The following is a 20,727-nucleotide window of genomic DNA, read 5'->3' as shown; positions in this document are numbered from 1 at the left end:
GAATCAACAACCTTTCCCTTTCCTTCCCAGCTCTTTAAGCCTGGCATTCCTCCTTTCTTTATAGACAGTTACTCTTGGAAAAGTCTGGAGTATGTATGTGGTGGCTACAGTTCAGAAGCACTTTTAAAAGTGTTCATTCAAACTGCATCTCAACTCCAGACTATTTTGTCAGGCCTCTGCTTTCTTTGAGTTGGCTTCTGTGGTATGTGGAAAGAAAGTGGTGAGTGTGACTAAATGCTTTGCTGTGGGGAGTGTTAATCCAGACTGTGCAGGGTTTAGTGTTTGTCCTGTCCAGTAGCTCAGTTTGAGCTTTCAGGTCAAGGGAGAAAGGAAAGTTGGGACAAAATCCTCTCTGTTTGCCAAATTGAAACCAGTGGGGTTTCCTAATGATACCTAGCCTTTAAATGGACGACTTATAACTCCTTAAGGCGAGGATTGAGACCATGTTTTATGAAAATAATTGGGCCCTTCCTTAGTACTCAATCTTCTCCCCTAGGGAGCTTGATTATGGGGTGGATGAATTTCTAAGAAACTTGAGATTGGCAAAAATATTTGTCACCTTTTGTAGTACTTGGGGAAGCAGGATCAAGTTAGAGGCAGAACTATGGACATTCTTATCGCTGGTGCCAAACTGATTTCTTCACTCTTACCTGTGTGGACGGAAAAGGGGCCACGTGTTAAACCTGACAAGCTCAGGAGACTGAAAATAACCACATAGGATGGTGTGAACATAAAAATTCCTAACTAAAGTGGGCCATGGTGGGAAGTCACATCCTTGGTCTATAGCTTCCTTGACAAAGGTCAACCTTTACCTTAAGTGAGCCTATCTGTTGTCTTTTTGCATCTAAGATAACATACCCTTGGAATGTCAGAGTAACCTCTTTTTCCAGACTCCCCAAGGGGCACAACCCACCACACCAGAGCAAGAAACTACAAAATCCCTCATTGTTATCTTGTTCCCTAATACCATCTCTATGTACTGTAAAATGCTATTAACTATCCTATACCCACCAATGTAAAAGAAGTGTGTGTCTCTCCCTTTTGCTTTTTATCCAGTCCCAGAGATTTCCCCACTTCCCCGCTTTACTTTCTCCCACCCCCTTAATTTATAACCAATGGATTTCATGTAACCTTCCTCCTTTGATTCTAATGTATAAAATAAGTTGCAAAACAGCCATTTTCCGGAGCATTTTCTCAATCCCTTGAGACTTTGCTTCCCAGCAACTGTCATCAGTTTGGCTCAAATAAACTCATAAGCTTTCTCTTGGGCTGGATGTTTTTTTGTCGACACCTGTTTCACACTTTGCTACCATTTAAGCCAAGAACGAACTCCCTGTAGGCTCACGCATGGGGCAAACTGGGCCAGGCTGTATAATGCTTTGGCAGATTTTTGAGAGGAAATTGGCAGCTACAGGCTTCTCTGCCATAAGTCTTCATTTGTTCAGTTATTTTACCAACATTGATTAATATCATGGTTGGGTCCTGCACAGGATGTTGCAGGGATTTCTTAAAAAATGAGTAAGACCTGGTATGCCATACAAAAAGCTGCAAACTTAGTAGGAGGGGTCAGCCAGGCAGATATAAATCAGATACATTGTGAGGGAAATGTTATGTGATCCAGAAGAAGAAACAAGGAGGGTGGGAACTAGGAGTTTGTAAACAGGAAACTGCCTGTGTAATATGTAAATGAAGTTGTAGGTACTATATAGCACAGCACATTGAGGATCTCTTGTGTTCAGTGTGAGAAGAATGTGTGGGTGGCAGAAAGTGAGATAAAGAGACATATGCATGAATCAGGACAGAGAGGACCATAATGAGAAATTTGGACTATATATCCTGTAAGTAGTTGGAAGTATTTGAAGAGGGAAAGCTGTGAGACAATAATTGTGTCTGCTCACTCTCAGGCCGTAAAGGAACTCACGAGTCAGGTAGAAATATAGACGGACGATTTAGTAAAGTAAGAGAAGGTTTGGCTGGGCAGAGTGCTGGAAACTACTGCAAACTACTTCAAACTACTGCATCAAGTCTTTGGTCTCGTTCTATATTTTTTAACCAGGATGTAAATTGCTTCGGCCTGAAGTAGAATTTTCTGTTGAGTTCGGCTTTTTCTGTTGGGGTGGGGGAAGGTGCTGTTAACCTGGTTATCGCAACCTTTGCATATGTTATGTAGATTTAAGTTGGAGCCTGGTGTGGATGCAATACAGATGCAAAACCTCTTCCAAATCAAAGGGCCAGCACTGGGCCAAAGTAAATAGAAACATTGAAACTGGTATGCATAGTAAATGTATAGCAAGCGGAATCATTAACATTTGGCGGAAATGATCGAAGAAAGCTTTCAGAGTCTCAAGCTAAATTACACTTATTAAATTATACCAGAGAGCCAAATCTCAAAATAGATTTAGTGCCACCAATCCCATCTTAACAATAATGGTTGTTTTTTCTGTGGTAGAGCACCTTTGCTGGGGTGTGTGAAAGGATTTCAAGAGGGAAGAATTGGGAACTGGCAGGGTAGCAAGGATACCATCTGTATTCAGCCAGAAGATGAGAATGTGGATTGAAGCAATGGGGGTGATTTCAGAGCTATTTTTCGGAGGTAGAGTCAGTAGAATTGTCCCTGAAACTTGGGGTTACAAAGCACTGGTATAGCCATAAATGGGTGGGGTACTATTTCATTGGGAATTCAAATTGACCTAAGCTACTGCTAGGGCAGTTTGAGACCAGGAGAGGGACCCTGGCACAAAGGCTGTGTTTCAAGACAAAAGACATGGGAAGATTTTTAGATTGCAGTTGTTTTCTTATTTAGGAGCGCCCAGTCACCTTCTTTAAAACAAACAAAGAAACAACTTATTTGCCAACACCCTCTAGAATCACCATACCCTTTCTCTCTTTGCTAAACAGTGGAAATATAATACTTCCGCCACACTCAAGATGGCTGTACCCGAATCAGAGTTTTTAATACTACACGTTCTAGATGGCCCCGCCCCCCAACAGGAGCTACCTCCGCCACTCTCGGCGGAGTGGGACGCCTTTTACGCCGCCTAGCAGCTCTCAAGATGGCCCGGCTTCCTCCTACTTTTCATTGGCAGGATCCCTCTGCTTTTCCGTCGTCACGTGGGGGCGGAACTTTATTTGATCGACAGCTATTTTGACCAATGGACGAAGGGCAGGGGCCAATGAAGTGCTGGAACTGGAGAATCTCCCCAGTGTCTGGGAGGGTGCTTAAGCTGGGGCGGGGTGGAGCAGAACCGGAAGCGGGAGGGGAGAGTGAAACAGGAAAAGAAGGGAAGAAGGAAGAAGAGGGAAGAGGAGGAGAGGGAGGAGGAGGGAGGTGGCGGCGCCGTGGCGGAGGAGCAGGAGCAGGAGGGGGATGGAGAGGAGAAGGCTCCTGGGAGGCATGGCGCTCCTGCTCCTCCAGGCGCTGCCCAGCCCCTTGTCAGCCAGGGCTGAACCCCCGCAGGTAAGGGGGAGGGGGCGTCCGGGCCAGGCTGGGGGTCTGGGGGTCGTCGAGGCCTGGCTGGAGGGGGCTGAAGGAGTGTTGTTGCCGAGATTTGGGGGGTCCCGAGAGGGATACTGATGCGTGAAGTGGGCAGGATCTAAGGGGCCGTCAGTGTTTAGCTGAGGCACACCTGTTTTGGTGTCAGGGAGGTGGCAGGAGCACGGTGCCAGGCGAGTGAGGGGTCTTTGAGACGGCAGTTAGGTCAGGTGGGCTGGAATGACTGTGACTGGTAGTGGTGCCACGCTGTGGTGTATGGGGTTCATTTGTGTCCTCCGGTGGAGCAAGTCTGCAGGGCAGCGATGCCTCGTGTACGTCTGTGCGGGTCGGGGCGTACGTGGGCTATTGAGCTGGCCTGAGCGGGGCAGGAGCTGAGAGGATATTTACAGTATTTCAGGCTGGACAGGGGAAAGTTCTGAGGGCACCATTTTTAATGGTGTTGGAGTTTAGTGGTCGGCGGCCGGACTGTTGAAAGGCAGATAGGGTGAAGTACACCGGGACACCTCAGGAGGAGGAGGGCGCACTTAAGCTCTAGTAAGGTCTTACTGCTGGACTGGCTGGTCTGGGAGAGTCAGTCACGGATGCTGATCTGGGCCCGCTCAAGGCTTTTGAGCAAAGGGTGGTGCTGATGCCAACACGGGCAACAAATGAAGCGCTCCGGCTTTTCTTGCTGGGTGGCTTGCTTTTCATGCAGGCAGAGAAACTACGTGTTCTGATTCCAGCTCTTGCTGGCATTTCGAAACCCTAATGGGAGCATTACTCCTGGTGCCAAGTTGGGTGGGGTGCAGTAGGGGGAATCACCCCTCCTTCCCTTGCATTTGGCAAGGCTTTACCATTCTGTTTTCTTCACTTTCTGTTCCCTTCCCTGTCTTTTCAGAAACACACACACACACACACACACACACGCATACGACAAGATGGCAGAGTTGATACAGCTTAGTATTTGAACTTTGTGTTGTGATCAAGAGTTGCAACAGAATGCCAGCAAAGATTCTTACATTTTCCCTACGAGTTTATGGGCTGTCTTTTCACATAATGTATGCATCTTTGTTTTGCTCATTAGTATCTTCTATTTTAAAAAATAATTTTTTTAAATGACATGAAATTCACATAACAAACTATTTCAAACCAATTAATCATTTTAAAGTGAACAACTTCGTGGTGTTGAGTACATTCACAATGTTGTGCAACCATCACCTCTATCTAGTTCCAAAACATTTTCATCACTGCAAAAGGAAACCCCTTACCCATTAAGCAATTCCTCCCTGTTCCCCCCTTCCCCTCGCCTCTGGCAACCACCAGTTTGCTTTCTGGGTCTATGGATTTATCTATTCAGGATATTTCATATAAATGGAATTTTAAAATATGTGACCTTTTGTGTCTGGCTTCTTTGACTCAGCATAATAATTTCAAAGTTCATACATGTTGTAGCATGTACTAGTATTTTATTCCTTTTTATGGCTGAATAATATTCCGTTTTATGGCTATACCACATTTTGTTTATTCATTTGTCTTTTGAAGTATCCTCTGTTTTTTCCCCGCCTAGAGTATATTTATATTAGAAATAATATGAAAGGAATAGAGCTCATTTTCTGGCCCAGTGTATTCCCTTTTCTAGGTCTGGGCCCTTCTGTTTTAGGCTTTGTTGACGTTCTTCATTTTCCCCAGTTAAAATCACAAACTGGCAGAAGAAATAATTTTTCTTTGTTAGAAAAGTTATAACCCTTTGGACTGGTAAAGTTAAGTATAGATGCTGAAAGAACAAAGTATAGAACAAACTGTTCCTTTTCTTTTACACCTGTCTGTTTCTGTAAGTATCTCTAAAGGCTGTTTACAATAATCAATCAATAACACCGCTGGAGCGTTGATTTAGGAACCTTGGAGCCTTTGGAGGTGGGTGCCCTGGCCCTGTGGACTGCTTCACCCTGATGGAGAGCAATGGTGGGCCTCTGAATCGACAGTGGGAAACATCCATCTCTTTAGCAGGAGGAAGGATGGCAAGTAGAGGTTCCTTACCAGGTCATGTAAGCCTGCGAGGTGGCGGGAACTTGTGGGAGGGGTTCTTTAATGTCATGCCCTAATTGCAGTTTGTTGATCACAGGCCATTTTCTTATCATTTCTCTGGCACTTCCAATACTTATTTTGGGGACAGGGTGGCTTTTGTACTTTGTTCCATTTGGATCCATGCTAGCACTGACCAGCAGCCTTCATGTGGGTACGGTTCCCGTAGAGAAAGAAAGGTTTTAGTCTCCCTCTTCTTGACCCTTCTCCCCCATACATTTCCACCCCCACCTCATACTCCTATCTTTCCTAATCTATAGTGAGATATTTGTTTTGAATTTTAACCTTTGGAGTGGAAGTTATTTTATAATTATGAACTGAATTGACCACAATTTAGTCAGTTTGGTTTGGTTTTTGTTGATTTTGGGCTTGTAGAAATCAGTAAAGAAAAACAAATTCACAGACCATTCTGGCATAGGACCTACTTCAAGTACTCACTGTGCTTATTTCAACAAGTGGCTTCCAGCTAAGTCTGAATTGAGGACTCTCATACTTATTCTGTACTAAAAGGGCATGGATACCTCATTGCATTTCCCCCCTTGAAATGACTGTCAAATACAACCTTTTTTTTACATGTGCATTTAATATCAGAAATACATATTAGGTGGCTTGCTTTCCCTCTTACCAGCTCTGCACTGGAACAGCCATTTCTTGCCATCCTGGCCCAGGAAAGTCCATTAATTTAGCTCACTTCTGTGATTAGGAATTTAGACTTAACTCTCCTATAGGTCACTGCAACTCAGATATGATTCTTTGAATCCATAAAGAATAAAAAAGCAGTAGAGTCTCCAAACAGTAAGGCCTTGGCATTTATCTCTTCTCATTGAATTATGATTGAGATACATAGTTTGTTTGTTTCTATGATTGGTTAGATTCAACCAGAAAAATCTGACTATATTATTTAAAATAAAGTCTTAGTAGAAAAGTCTTTTTCCATAAAGTGACTCAGCCCATGGCCTGAGCACAAATCTCCTGAGACTCAGTCCTTACCTTTCCTCTGCCATGCTTAATTAAAACTTGGAGGGTGCCAGTTCCTGCTATTTTTTTTTTCCACCACACCTCTAAATAGTATACCTGTCGTCCCACACCTTTACTCACCTCTATGGCCCCAGTTTTCAGTCCAGAAGCCCTGCTCCTCTCTTCTTTCTTAAAAATGGCATTTCAGTGCGATCGCCATCACGCCTTCTTATAGAATAGTGGGGTAGGAGACTTCCAGATTCCAATCCCCTGTGCCTCCTTTTCTTAGTCTGTTTTACACGCTAAAGTGAACAATTGTTGAAAATCAATACCTTGAGCTTCCGTAAATCCTTTCAGCAGAATTCAGAAAACATTTGCTGAAATGTCCACTCTTTGCAGCAGGCTGTTATTATCGCCAGGCATTGGGAAGCCGCAAGTGAGTAAGCGAATCCCTGTCCTGAAGGAGCTGGTAATCTTGCGGAGAAGGCAGATAACACAAGGATTTGTAATCCAAAGGGATCAGTGCTGTAATGGAAATGCAAACACAGGCCATTGGGAGCAACTGATTCTGCTAGGACCAGGGCAAGGTGAGGATTTAGGGAAAGTTTCATGGAGGAAGAGGCATTTGGACCGGCTTTAAAGGTTGATAAGGATAAGTAGGGTGTCTGTGGACCAGGCAGGGGGACAGTCCATTCCAGTATGAAAGGGTGAAAATGGAGCAAGCGTGTGGAGGTGGCACGTAGTCTGGCGGAAGCTTCATGTGTAGGCTGAAAAGGTGGACAGTGGCGGGATGGTGAGGAGGCCTTTTTTCCGTTCATTGAAGCCGTACTGTCCAGTAGAACTTCCTGTGATGTAGGAAATGATGTATCTGCATTGTTCACACGTGGCTAGTGAGCGCTTGAAATGCAGCTAGGGTAACTGAGGAACTGAATTTTTAATGACATTTAATTTTTTATATCAACTTTCTTGAGCTATAATTAACCTGCCAAAGGATTCACCGTTTTAAAATGTACATAAATGGGATGGCCAGTTAGCTCAGTTGGTTAGAGTGTGGTGCTTATAACACCAAGGTTGCCGGTTCGATCCCCACATGGGCCACTGTGTACGTAAATGGCTTTTTAGTAAGTTACACAATTGTGTGACCATCACCACTATCTAACTTGAGAACATTTTTATCACCCCAGAAAGAAACTCTATAGACATTAGCAGTCCCTTCCAATTCTACTCCTTCCTCCCTTAGCTCCTCACAACCACTTTTCTACTTTCTGTCTCTGTGGATTTGCCTATTCTGGAATCATATTCTATGTGGGCCTTTGTGACTGGCTTCTTTCACTTAGCATAATGTTTTTACGTTTCATCCATGTTGATAGCTCAACTTCATGCATTTTTATGGCCAATTAATATTCAGTTGTATGAATGTACCACGTTTTATTTATTTTATCCATTCATCAATTGATGGATGTCTGGGTTGTTTCTACTTCGGGGCTATTCGGAATAATGCTGCTATGAACATGTGTGTACTAGTTTTTGTGGAGACATATGTTTTCATTTCTCCTGGGTATGTACCTAACAGTGGAATTGCTGGGTTATATGGTATCTCTATGTGTAACCTTTTGAGGAACTGCCAGACTTGTTCCAGAGTGGTATGATATTTAATTTTAATTAATTTAAATGAAATAGCTTCATGTGGCTACTGACCACGTATTAGTGCAGATCTAGCAGCTTTCCAACATGGGGGTGGGGATAGGCTCACAATGCTGAGGTCGTGAGCTCTGGGGGTAAGACCCCTTAGTTCCCAACCTGTCTCTTCCACTTACTATCTTTGAGCAAATCACTTAGCCTGTTTGTGCCTTGGATTCCCCATCTATGAAACAGGAATAACAATGTACATACCTTACAGGTTTGTCATGGGGGTGCAAAAAGAATACATGTGAGGCTCTTGGAATATATTTAATGGTTATTAAAGATGATTATTATCACGACTGTTATTATTGGTGGTCCTCAGTGGGTTGTGGTTGGTAAGTTAGTGTCAATTACCAAACTAAGTTCAGAAACTAAGATTTGAAAGTGACTTTCTTGATTCTGTTCTGTATTTGAGTTTAGTCAGGTTTGTCCCTGTGAGCTCTTAGTTACATAGGTAACTTTTCATGGTGTTTCATATGTGTTTAGAACAGTGGTTCTCAGTTGGGGACAATGTTGCCCCCTTCCAAAGGACATTTGTCAGTGTCCTGAAACAGTGTCTGAAACTCGAGAGTGCTACTGGATGCTGCTAAACGCCCTGCAATGCTCAGGACAGTCCCCTGCAAAGAACTGTCTGGCCCCAAAGGTGAGTGGTGCCGAGTGGTGCCGAGGTGGAGAAACTCTGTTTCTTAGCAGTTCCTGCTCATTAGGGTTTGAGGTCAGCCTTCCCATGAAGAGACAGCGTAGCAATATGATGTGTATGAAATATCCTCGGACAACAAATTTTAGGTGGGATGATTAAAAGCTTTAACATCCTGAATCTTGATTACTCTCACATTTGTTGATTTATGTTACTAGTCAGCTCTGCTCTGTCAGCCAACATCAAACATTTTGAAAAAAAGCACGTTTTTGTCTGTGGTTCAGTAAGCAGGTGAGCCTCCCCTAGTCACCCAGTCTTGAACTTTCTTTCCCCTGGCTTTGGTCTGCTCTTGTGGTTTCATTTGAAGAACATGTTTGTTTTTGCTACAGTGAAACTGATGGCCAGTTACTTTCTTTTCTGTGTCCTCCATGGCCTCATAACCAATCTGAACTGAGTCATGTTCTTAGAACTTTTTCCTTTCCCCATTCCAAGTCTTGGCTCTACGCTTCATTTTCGGCCTCGCGACTGTTGGTTTGTTCTCACACATGCTCAGCTTGCAGAAACCATTAGGTGTTCTCAGGGTCACCAGGGAAGCTGACTCCCCTGGACCTCAGGGAGGCTGTGTCTAGAGGAGAGCCCTTTGTTTCAGGCCCCAGAGTGCTGGACACCAGTTGGCATCTCTACAGATACTGTGGCTGCCTTAGGTGGCTTTGGGTTCAAAATTCCAACTGCCTTTTGGATTCCTGGCCATCCATATGCCTGAGAGGGCCTCTTTCTTTCCTGACTTAAATTGTTGGGACTAACTCTTGAGGGGACCATCAGGATCCAGCTGGTACAATAATAACTCCTTACCCTACAACCCCAGTCGTAGACACCGTCAGGGCCACTGATCCCACTATAACTGCAGAGACAGTAAGAGCAGCCACTGCATGACAGGGAGCAGTGACAGTGGGTCTTGGTGACCTGTCTCTCTACTCCTTGGCATATGGGCACCTCCCTTTTGGACTATCCTTTGTATTTCCACTAGGTGGAGCAAATTCTGGCCAAAAATCTGCGTGGAATGTGGAAACCACAAACAAAGAAATACAAATAAATCCAGAACACTGCAATCTGGGAGGTAAGCAAAGGGGAAATAAATCTCATCCTATTGAATTCTGAGGCCTGTTAAAATTCTGGGCTTTCCCAGTGTGGGAATTAAAGCAGGTCATCCTTCTAGGCTTGTATATCACCAGTCATGCAGGGACCGGGTTTCTGGGATGCTCTCATCCCTCATCTACATTCCCATAACTCTGATTTGTTTACTTTGGGATTTCTTCTTTCCATACTTTCTTCTGTGGGAAAACAGATGAGCTACGTACATATCTTCTGTTCCTGGTGCCATCGTCACCCTCAGAGGGTCACAGCTAAGTTTTGATCCACGATCTTAGGTGTTTTAAAGAATTTCATTTAAACTTGTTTTGGAAGAGGTAAAAGTGAATGTAAAACGTTACAAGAATATTTGGCTGGGAAGGGTGGGGCCTCGAGTGAAGTTATAAAAACACGTCTGTTTTGATTTTTAAGTAACAAGCAAGACAGATCTTATGTCATAACACTGTTTTATTACACATTCTTGCAGATCAGAGGTATGCATTCATGGAGAAAATATTAATGTTTTTCAAAATTCTACTTGCTTTTTTGTTAGCCATTTGCTAAATTTTCTTCATCTAAAATTCCATGTGGGAGTTTTAATCCAGTTGTATTAAAAAACCAACCAACACAGAAACAACAACAAAACCACAGCTACGTTTATTGATCAGATCTAATGATTTTTCCCTCTTAGTGGTTTATTTGGGAGAAAAAGTTTATACTTGGCTTTCTACACTGGGGTGTTGGAGCCATGTAGCTCTTTGGGACTCGAGTGTGGAATTGAATGAATAGTGTGAGAAGTTCATCCTGTGTACTTCTCTCTCTTTTTTTTTCCTCCTTGAGTCCTTTGCCTTTCAATATGCAAATCCTCTTGCTGGGGGTGGGAGAGGCAGAAAACTTGCACCAGTGCGATTTGGCGCAAGGTCCACTATGGCTGTCTTTCCATTTTCCTTCCCTAGACCTGATTGCTGCTTTTCTTTGAGCATTAAGGTACCTTTTACCATTTCACATCAGTTTTTAATCACACAAAAACAACACTTGCTCATAACAATAGTAAATAATGCAGAAATACGAAAATGGCCTTAAGTAAAAAGTGAAAATTTGTGGTTTGGTGTGTATTATTGTTGGTGGTTTTTCTGCTTATGCTGCCTATTTATAGATATAGTAATAAAATTCAGGCCAGTCCTGGTGTCTTGAGTGATTCCCAGGGCCCAGCAAAGGGACCAAGTTTCCAGAGCCCTGAAGACAAAGGGTAACATTCCAAAATATAGACTCATTTTCCACTCCATCTTCATTGGCCGAGCGGCTGCCCAAGAACAAAGGCCGCATCTCCCGATACCTGGCAAACAAATGCAGTATTGCCTCATGAAGTGATTGCTTTTCTGAGGTGCCTACAAGTATCTTTGGGGAGAAGCTTCGAGAACAAGTTGAGGAATGGCTGTCCTTCTATGAGACTGGAGATATTCCACAAAAGCATCTGGAGGTCATGAAGGAGGCGATGGTTCAGGCTGAGGAAGCGGCTGCTGAGATTACCAGGAAGCTGGAGAAACAGGAGAAAACACGCTTGAAGAAGGAAAAGAAATGGTTGGCTGCAATTGCCCTCGCGTCTTCAGAGAACAGTAGTACACTGGAGGAGTGTGAGGAGACAAGTGAAAGACCCAAAAAGAAGAAAAGCAAAAGCTCCAGCAGGCTCCTTAGGAAAATGGCATGGAAGACCCACCTGTCTCTTTACCCAAACCCAAGGAAAAAAAGCTTTTTCCAAGGAGGAGCTGGTTAGTAGTGATCTTGAGGAAACAGGTGGCAGTGGGAGTCTTCCCAAGAGAAAGGAATCAGTTATTGACCCTGAAGAGGCAGAAATAGGAGTGTCCCCAAGAAAAAGAGGAAATTCTCTTCCAAAGAGGACCCACTCAGCAGTGGACCTGAAGGGGCTGCTGGCACCAAGAGCAGCAGCTCCAAGAAAAAGAAAAAGCTCCAAAAGCTGTCCCAGGAAGATTAGAATGGACAATAGTACCCTAGGGGGTATAACCACCCCTAGTGACATTTCCCAACCCATTCCCTACAATAAAAACAAATTCACAAGGAAAAAAAATTCATGTATGTATATAAATCCTATACATAAATGTAAAATTGGTGCTATGGGTAGGGTTCTTTATTTTCTTTCATTTGCTTTTAAAACAAAAATGGGGTAATTTTATATGCAGTATTTTACAACATGTACTTTTTAAAAAAAAAACCTTAATGTATTGTCGTGTTCTTTCCATATCACATTATACCTCTGGTGTTTTTTAAACGCCTGTATGTTAATGGTCTAGACCATGCTTTATAAAACCGCTCCTCATGCATTATTTAACTACTCCTTTATAGAGCATATGTTGCGTCCAAGTTTTTGCCAGGTAACCATTGTACTGATTTCTTTCTGCAGTTGTACTAGATTCCTAGAAGTGGCATTGGGGATGGTGAAGCTATAGGGTATATACATTTGAAATTTGTCGTCAAGTGCCAAGTTGCTCTCCAGGGGTGGTTGTATCAGTTTACATTCCCATCCACAAGGTATGCAAGGGCTCATTTCCCCACACGTGTAGGCGACATTCTTGACCTATGTCCTATGCTTATCCTTGAAGATGTGCAACCTGACTCTTAACACGGGCACCGGGGGAACATTTCCATTTACTTCTTCAGAAGCCTCTAGGTCTCTCACTTGCTTAGCGTCCAGTCCCCTCCTTGTCTGCAAACCTGTTGCTCCCTTGCTGTGGAGGACGATTCATCCAAGCACAGTGAGCCTATAGGTGGAGAAGGATAGAAATGCCTCCCCAGGTACTTAAGGAAGTGGTTTGTGGTTCCCTGGAAGATGTCAGGCAGGTGGCCAACTGCAGTGTGGCACACAAGCCTAATTGCATGCCTGACTAACCACATCCCAAAAGAAGGAACACGTGGAAGTGGCAATGCTGAGAATATAGACTCTGGAGCCAGACAGCCTCCATAGAACCTCCGGCTAGTTAATTTCCTCATCTGTAAAATGGGATAATAGCATCTAGTTTATAGGGTTATTGTGAGTTAATTGAGTTAATATTTATAAAATACTTAGAACAGCGCCTGCCACAAAGTAATTACTTGGTAAATGTTAGCCTTTATTATCTTTTTTATTTTGTCATTTTATTTTATTTTAGCTTTGGGAAACATTTAAGGCTTTCCTGTTCCCTGACTCAAAATATGTTTCCAGTGGAGAAATTTAAGAATATATTTTGGTTAACTCCAAGGCCGAAAGGCATGTGAATCACTTTCCATATCATCAGCCTTGGCAATCAGTTGAGAAGTGTTTTTCCAGCATTTTTCCCCAAATAATAAAGTATGAAATTATTTATTTTAGAGGTGGTAAATTAGAATATGTATGTACTATTCTGATTTTCACATCATTGTACCCTCTTGAGTGAAGAAAAGAGTGGGTGGTTACCACCAGCAAGGAAGTGTGCCATTGCCTCCGGGGGGGGGGGGGGGGGGCGTGCTTCATCGCCCATTCTGCCCACAGCTAGACCACAGGCAGAGCTCCCCGCCCGCCCTCGGAACACTGTGTACTGTACTGAGGTGAGGCGGTCCCTGGGGCTTCCTGACCCCTGACCCTCACCTCCATTTGGTACTTCCAGTTCTGAGGTGAGGGTGGTTTCTGAGCCCCCCCCTTTTCTGTAATAACAGCTCTATTGAGATGTAATTTACATACCATAAAAATCATTCTTTTAGAGTATACAGTTCAGTGGTTTTTAGTATATTGACAAGGTGGGGCCACTGTCACCATGATCTGATTTCAGAACAGTTTCATCACCCCAAAAGAAATGCTATATTTCATTCCTCCTCTCCCCTACCCCCCCAGTCCTTGGCAACCACTAGTCTACATTCTGTCTCCATGGATTTTCCCCTTCTGGACATTTCATGTAAATGGTGTTTTGTGACTGGCTTCTTTCACTTAACATAATGTTTTCAAGGTTCATCCATGTTGCAGCATGTATCTGTACTTCATTCCTTTTTATGGCCGATTAGTATGGGTGTAACACATTTATCTATTCATCAATTGATGGACATTTGGGTTGTTTCCACTTTTGGGCTATTATGAATAATGCTTCTATGAACAAACGGTATACAAATTTTTGTGTGGACATATATTTTCATTCTCTTGGGTATATATATGTACCTAGAAGTGGAATTTCTAGGTCACATGGTCACTCGGTGTTTAATTTTTGAGTAACTGCCAGACTATTTTCCACAGCAGCTGTACTATTTTACATCCCCACTAACAATGTATGAGGATTTCAGTTTCTCCAGATCCTTTCTAACACTTGTTATTTATTGTCTGTCTTTTTTTTTTAAATCATAACTGACCTAATGGGTATGAAGTAGTATCTCACTCTGGTTTTGATTTGCATTTCCCTAACAACTAGTGATGTTGAACATCTTACCATGTTTTTATTGGCCATTTGTATATCTTTGGAGAAATGCCTGTTCAATTTTTTGCTTTCTCTGACTGAAGCGAAAGCTGGTCATCCCAGGGAACCCCAGTGAGTGACTGCCCACAGGGAGATTTTCCTTTCAATTAGACTCCGTCAGGGCCTTGGCGCTCTAGACCTGGCCAGGCTACCACCTATTCTCATGACCCTGGGCCAGTTACTTTACCTCTCGGAGCCTTCATTACTACTGTCAGCATTGCCTGACGCAGCCATTTCTGCTATAAGAGATCTGTGTGGTCAGAGAAGTGTACAGACTCTTGGAGATTCATGATGCATGTGCTCTACAGTTAAGCCTCCGAGGAGTCCCCCAGTTAAGAAGGCTGTTCAACCCTAAATCTCCTACATTTTGAATAGCAGACTCTTTCTTACTGAACTTTTTTTCATAGCATCATTATCTCTACAGTGTCTTTCAGCCTCCAAATTCTGTTACATTTCTCTCTCAGCAAAGTTGTGTATGTCGTGAAACCTCCTGTACTCTACCTTGAGGGTGGGCATAGCCCCCTAGGCATGCGATGGGGCCACACAGCTTACGCCCCTGGAGAGTTGAAAAGAGGAGAAAATGTGCTTGTGGGGTTTCCTCGTTTTCCCAGGTTTCTCTGAAAATTTGTGCAATCTCAGATAAGGGGAAATTTTTCCAAAAATTCTTTGTACACTGGAAATTGAGGGCAAAAGTCATAAGTTAATCTTTCACTTTATATACTGGGCAGAGGTTGGAAGTGAATGCGTGTAAAACAAAATGACAAAGGGTTTGCCATGCTTAAAACTGCCTCTAGACCTGTTCAAGTAAAAAAGAGAAAGCTCTGGTTGGAAGAGCGCTTGTTTGATGCTTGTTTGATACACGTAGGATTGAAGAGTGGTGTTGGGGAGTAACATGTTTTAAAGTAGTGGAACATGTAGCAAGGGTTAATTACTTATGAAAGCGGAAGAACTGTCATAATTGGCTGGATTTTCTAATTGTATTTTTACCCCTGGATCTAATTTAAATTCTCACATGCAAGATCCTATCCTATAACATCAAGGAATCATTATACATTTTTTAAGATATGATATGGTAGAGTGATTATTTTGATGAACAGAATCCTTTTATTTCTTAGAGATTCAAATGGAACTATGCTTGAAATGATACGAAGTCTGTGATTTGTTTCAAAATTATTTCACTGGGGATGAATGCAAGTGAAAGTGGGTATTGGTAAAACATGATTGGCCGTTAACGATAGATTATTGAAGTTGGTGATGAGTACCTGGGGTAATTCTCCTTACCTTTATTTTTGTATATGTTTAAAACTTTCCACAATAAAAAAAATTAAAGGATTCTATTCTAAATAATGTCCATTCTTGACCCAAAATAACATTAAGCTTTACAGAGCCCTTAAAAGAAATAAGGAACACTAAAAGCTCAAGTGACGAAAGAAAAAAATAAACTGGACTTTGTCAAAATTAAAAACAGTTGTGCTTCAAAGGATACCATCAAGAAAGTGGGGGAGAAAAAAAACATAGAATGGGAGAAAATATTGCAAATCATTTATCTGGCGAAGGACTCAATATAGACTTAACCGTGGGCTCCTCAGAGGCTTAACTGTGGAACACATGCATCCTGAATCTCTAAGACAGTAGACTTCTTTGACCACATGGGTCCCTTTATCACAGAAATGGCTGCCTCAGGTGGTCTTTGGGCAATGCTGATAGAGTGTAATGAAGGCTCCAAGAGGTAAACTAACTGGCCCAGGGTCATGACAAAAGGTGGTAGCATGGCCAGGTCTAGAGCGCCAGAGCCCTGACAGTCTAGTTGAAAGGAAAAATCTTCCCTGTGGGCAGTCACTCACTGGGGTTCCCTGGGATGACGGCTTTCTCTTCGGTCAGAAACTCTAGATCTTAGTCCGAGGGCACTTGCGTTTTCAGACCTTCAGTAGACTCACCTGACAAGTGGGGATAGTACTAACAGCCTCGTCCTATCACCCGCTGATGTAAACAACTTAATGTGTACGAAAGTAGCTTAGAAACCTCTGCAAGGGTTGATGATTTATTGTGTCTCTCACTGGTTAGCGCCACCTTTTCTGCAATATTGGGCATACCTGGCGGAGAATGTACCTCTTGAGGAAAGTGAAAGACTTTGGTACAATGGCTATCAGTACAAGGATATTGATACCTGCTAATTTTTTTTTCAGGGAGGGACAGTGGCTTGTGCTGACTTTCCTTCTTGCTGTGATGGGGGATGTTTTCTCAGTCACTTCCAGTTTTTTTCCTCCTAAGCCTTAAGCCTCTGTAGTACCGTTTTCCCCCGAAAATAAGACCTAACCAGAAAATAAGCCCTAGCATGATTTTTCAAGAGGACATCCCCTGAGCATAAGCCCTAATGCGTCTTTTGGAGCAAAAATTAATACCATGTTTCCCCCAAAATAAGACCTAGCTGGACCATCAGCTCTAATGCGTCTTTTGGAGCAAAAATTAATATAAGACCCAGTATTATATTACATTATATTATATTATGTTATACCTGGTCTTATATTAAAATAAGACCGGGTCTTCCATTAACTTTTGCTCCAAAGGACGCATTAGAGCTAATGGTCCCGCTAGGTCTTATTTTTTGGGGAATACGGTGTAAGACCTGGTCTTATTTTCAGGGAAACACGGTAGCATCTCTCTGCTCACTCTTGCTTTGCTCTAGTGATTTCATGGTTTGGACCTGGGTCAAGGTGGTTTTGAAGTAGATTTACTTATACTGCCATCCTGTGTTGCCTCACTCTGTGCCCTGGAGGGAGGGAGTATGGGAATCAGGTGTGGCCTGTGGTTGTGCACCATATGACGAAAGGACCAGATCCCCTGCCTGTGGTGTGATACCCTCTCCAGTTTCACCACCGTTAGTCACCAGACTTGGGGCATGGAGGTGTGTGTTCCGTAAGTTTTCCCACTACCTACAGCTTACGGGAAGGATAAACAATGTTTTCAACCATGAAATCTTAGACCTGGAGTAGATTTGGTTACTGCATAGCCTAAAGGAGGGAGGTAATATTTGGTTTACATAAGATCCAGGAAATGAGAGCAGGCATGGTTCCAGCTGCTGTGTTTCCAACTAGACCTTACTGACTTTCGGGATCCTTTATGCAGAAAAAAAGCAACTTCTGGATGTTGCTAATGGAATTATCTGGTGAATGGGAGACAAAACCAGACTCAGCTTCATCCCATTTCCCATAATCGAAAAACAAATGTTGGAGGGTTCGATCATGTTCCAGCTCTACCTTCAGGGAGGAGGGACTTTTGGTTTTGAGATGGCTTAAGTACCTTAAATTCTGCAGCTGAGAAATTAGAGACATACAGATATTGACACCCACAGAGAGTTTCCCAATTTCTGCCTGTGAAACCTCATGAGCTCGGAAGAATCTCCAGGTGCCCTCCTGATCGCTTAGCTGTTTATCAGGTTTCTGTGGCCAGGAAAATGTCACATTGATGTTTGGGAATTCAGCTGTGCTAGCTTCATTTTTCAATCTTCTCTTTAGTCATTAAGTCTTTTTATCCACGTAACCATCTTTTCTTGAGGGCTGCCTTTGTGCAAGGCATTCCTTGGTATCGGGAGGGACACAGAAGTGAAAGTTATGCATCGTGCCCTTAAGTCACTTGAACTGTAGAATAGGAGATAGGCCTGAGAATAAATAACTTTGCTGAGTTTATGAGCACAGAAACGAGTGAGTGGATTTTCCTATAAAAGCACAACCAAGGCGGTCTGTCTCTGGACAATGTGCATGATTGCTCTTATGGCCTTGCACCCTGGCACTCAGAGTTGAGGTGTCACTAATAAAATGACTTTGTGGTTAGCCCTTTCTGAGCACCTGCCACCATTGCACCCACATTCCCATCTAAAGTGGACCATGCCTCTCTTTGTCTTGCCCAAAGTTTAAATAAAATTGAAAGAGGAAATCAGATTCAGTGGCGATCTTGTTTTCCTAATGGACTTCTCTTTGCAAGTTACATCCGAGTGTAGATCATGTAGTTAGTATGACATACGTCCGTCCTTTTGTTCTAATTCTGATCTTTGCTAAACGTTTACAGAGCACTTTGGCAGGAGACATGAAATGTGTCTGGGGACAGTTCTGAGCTGTGGCTTGCTGATACTCATGTAATTCTTGGCTACTTGCCAGTTTGGTTGAGGTTGAACTGTTTCTAGGGCAGGAAAAATGAACCTTGTATTTTGGTACAAAAACAAACAAGGCTGCTGTTGTACCTGATAAAGCTAAATTTGCAGATCCAGCAACGGCCCATTAGCCATCAATGACAGCCTACTGTCAGTGGCGAGTTTCAGAGACCCCTGGATTCTCTGGGAAGGGCAGCAAATGTCCATCCATGAAGGTAATAAATATTGTGAAGTGATTGATGGTCAACACAAAAAGATTTTCTTGTTAGGGAGCAGAGAAAAAAGAGGCAGAAACCTTTGGAGCTGGTTTCAGCTTCTGCTACTTTCACTTCTCTCTCTCTTTAAAAGACTGAGGCTGTACCGTCGACATGGAGTCTTCCTTCCACCTTGCCCACTACCCAGAGTGGAACAAAATCAACTCCAAGATTTGTCATATTTCAGTAGTAAATATAATTAAACAAGCAAAAAGAGAGCCCAAAATACTTAAGTGAAATGGAAATTCTTGTCCTCGGTGTTCGTGGCGCAATCTTAGTTATAAAATATGCTGGTCAGAGGCACTCAGGAAAGACACGTGTGTAGGGCCTCCATGTTCTACCTCCAGTTGATCTTTGCCTCATGCTCTGCCTTTCTCAGAGGCCCCAGGTGTCCTCGTTTCCATGATTTTGGCCATACTTTGCCCTGCGTGGTGTACTCATCTATGCACCCAAACCCTGTGTGTTATTTTAGTACTCATCTCTTAATAAAACTTTGGCCATTGTAGCTCTCCACATCTTCCTTTCTTCGAGCTCTTCTTGCACTCACTGGTGTCTCTACTTCTCCTGTTTGTTTCTGTGTCTGCTGTCTTTTCTCCCTAACTGGGTGATTAAATAAATCCTGCAGGGCAAGACAAAGTCATGCCAGTGGTCCCTCCTTCTCATCCCCGCGGTATGTCCTAGGGAGCTGGATGTGACTATCAGGTCACAAAAGAGGGGGAAGTGACTATTATAACACCGGAATACTCTCTCCACACATGTTCAGGCCATTTCGGAGCCACACCGGCCTGGGTGAAATGCTGGCTCCACTGCCTATTAGGTGTGTGTCCTTGAATGAGTAACCCTAACTCCACTGAAGCTCACATTTTTTTCAACTGTTAAATGTAAGACACCAACATATGTTAGGGTCCTCTCTCTCTGAAATACCGTGTTTCCCCGAAAATAAGACCTCACCGGAAAATAAGCCCTGGCATGATTTTTCAGGATGACATCCCCTGAACAAAGGCCATAATGTGTCTTTTGGAGCAAAAATTAATATAAGACCCGGTCTTATGTTTGGGGAAACACGGTTTTATCATTTGATGTTTAGCAAGTGATCACATACTACATTTAAGAGCTGTAAGCCCAGCCATCTCTCCGGGCATACTCAGTAGTAGGAAAGCACCTACAGGTTTCTGTGGGTACCTTGTAGAAGAAATGAGCCCTGGAACTTGCTTATGGAGCTCCTTGTCCTGCTCAGAAACCAGGAGTGGGGTGTTTTCTTGCCTCGGCATGTTTGCTACATGTCTGCCTTTGTCCACCCCCAGGACACAGATAAGCTTGTCTTCTTGGCTTCTGGCAGCTGAGCCATCCTTAGTATTTGTACTTGGCAAAGTTTCGCAAGTTTTTGTTCTGGGTTTGGAATTCTTCACATGGCATTCCCCAAAATAATGACTTCAGGATCCTCACATTCATGACGTGAAGATGTTTGGTTTGACTTTCAGTGTGGTACTCAATGTTTTTGGAGTTTGAGTTAAGTTTTCACATCTGTTGTTTTTGAATCAGAACTCGAGGACATTTCAATGTGCCTGTGCCCAACCTGAGAAAAACAAAAAGAAAGGTCCCTTATCCCTTATCTTAGATGTTCTGTATCTGCCTAGCAGTCCCTGCTCAAAGCTCCTGGAAATAAAATGGCTTTAGGGCTGGAGATTATCTCCCACCCTAGAAGCCTGGAAGTTGCTGTCCTCTTATGATAAAATCCTCTTTCTTCTGATTCCTTGATTTCGAAATTAGAATCCCTGGCCCTGTGCCCCAGCCTCCTTCAGCCTCAGCCGGCCAGCTGACCTGGGTGTGGGAACAGGTCACCAAGTTACCTGAGATCCAAGGCATGGGAAGGTCTGCTCCAGCCTGCTCCTTGT

At 43.2% G+C, this 20,727-nt stretch overlaps 1 protein-coding gene and 1 non-coding gene across 3 annotated transcripts in view; both read left to right on the top strand.

Annotated features, from left to right (window-relative positions):
• The first annotated feature begins 3,239 nt into the window (after positions 1-3,239).
• Positions 3,240-20,727, top strand: part of WBP1L (WW domain binding protein 1 like) — a 52,318-nt gene continuing 34,830 nt past the window's right edge. Inside the window, exon 1 of one of the 2 annotated variants that reach the window (XM_033129930.1) lies at positions 3,240-3,457. In XM_033129930.1, coding sequence (XP_032985821.1) covers positions 3,368-3,457 — 90 coding nt within the window. In that variant the 5' untranslated portion in view covers positions 3,240-3,367. The remainder of the gene's footprint in view (positions 3,458-20,727) is intronic. The other variant, XM_033129932.1, reaches the window with a different exon arrangement.
• Positions 7,536-7,609, top strand: TRNAI-UAU (transfer RNA isoleucine (anticodon UAU)). Its single transcript has one exon. It is a non-coding gene; the product is annotated as a tRNA-Ile (tRNA).

This window comes from Rhinolophus ferrumequinum, chromosome 16, assembly GCF_004115265.2.
Source record: "Rhinolophus ferrumequinum isolate MPI-CBG mRhiFer1 chromosome 16, mRhiFer1_v1.p, whole genome shotgun sequence".
NCBI classification, from domain to species: domain Eukaryota; kingdom Metazoa; phylum Chordata; class Mammalia; order Chiroptera; family Rhinolophidae; genus Rhinolophus; species Rhinolophus ferrumequinum.
This window is presented reverse-complemented; position numbering and strand designations above follow the sequence as displayed.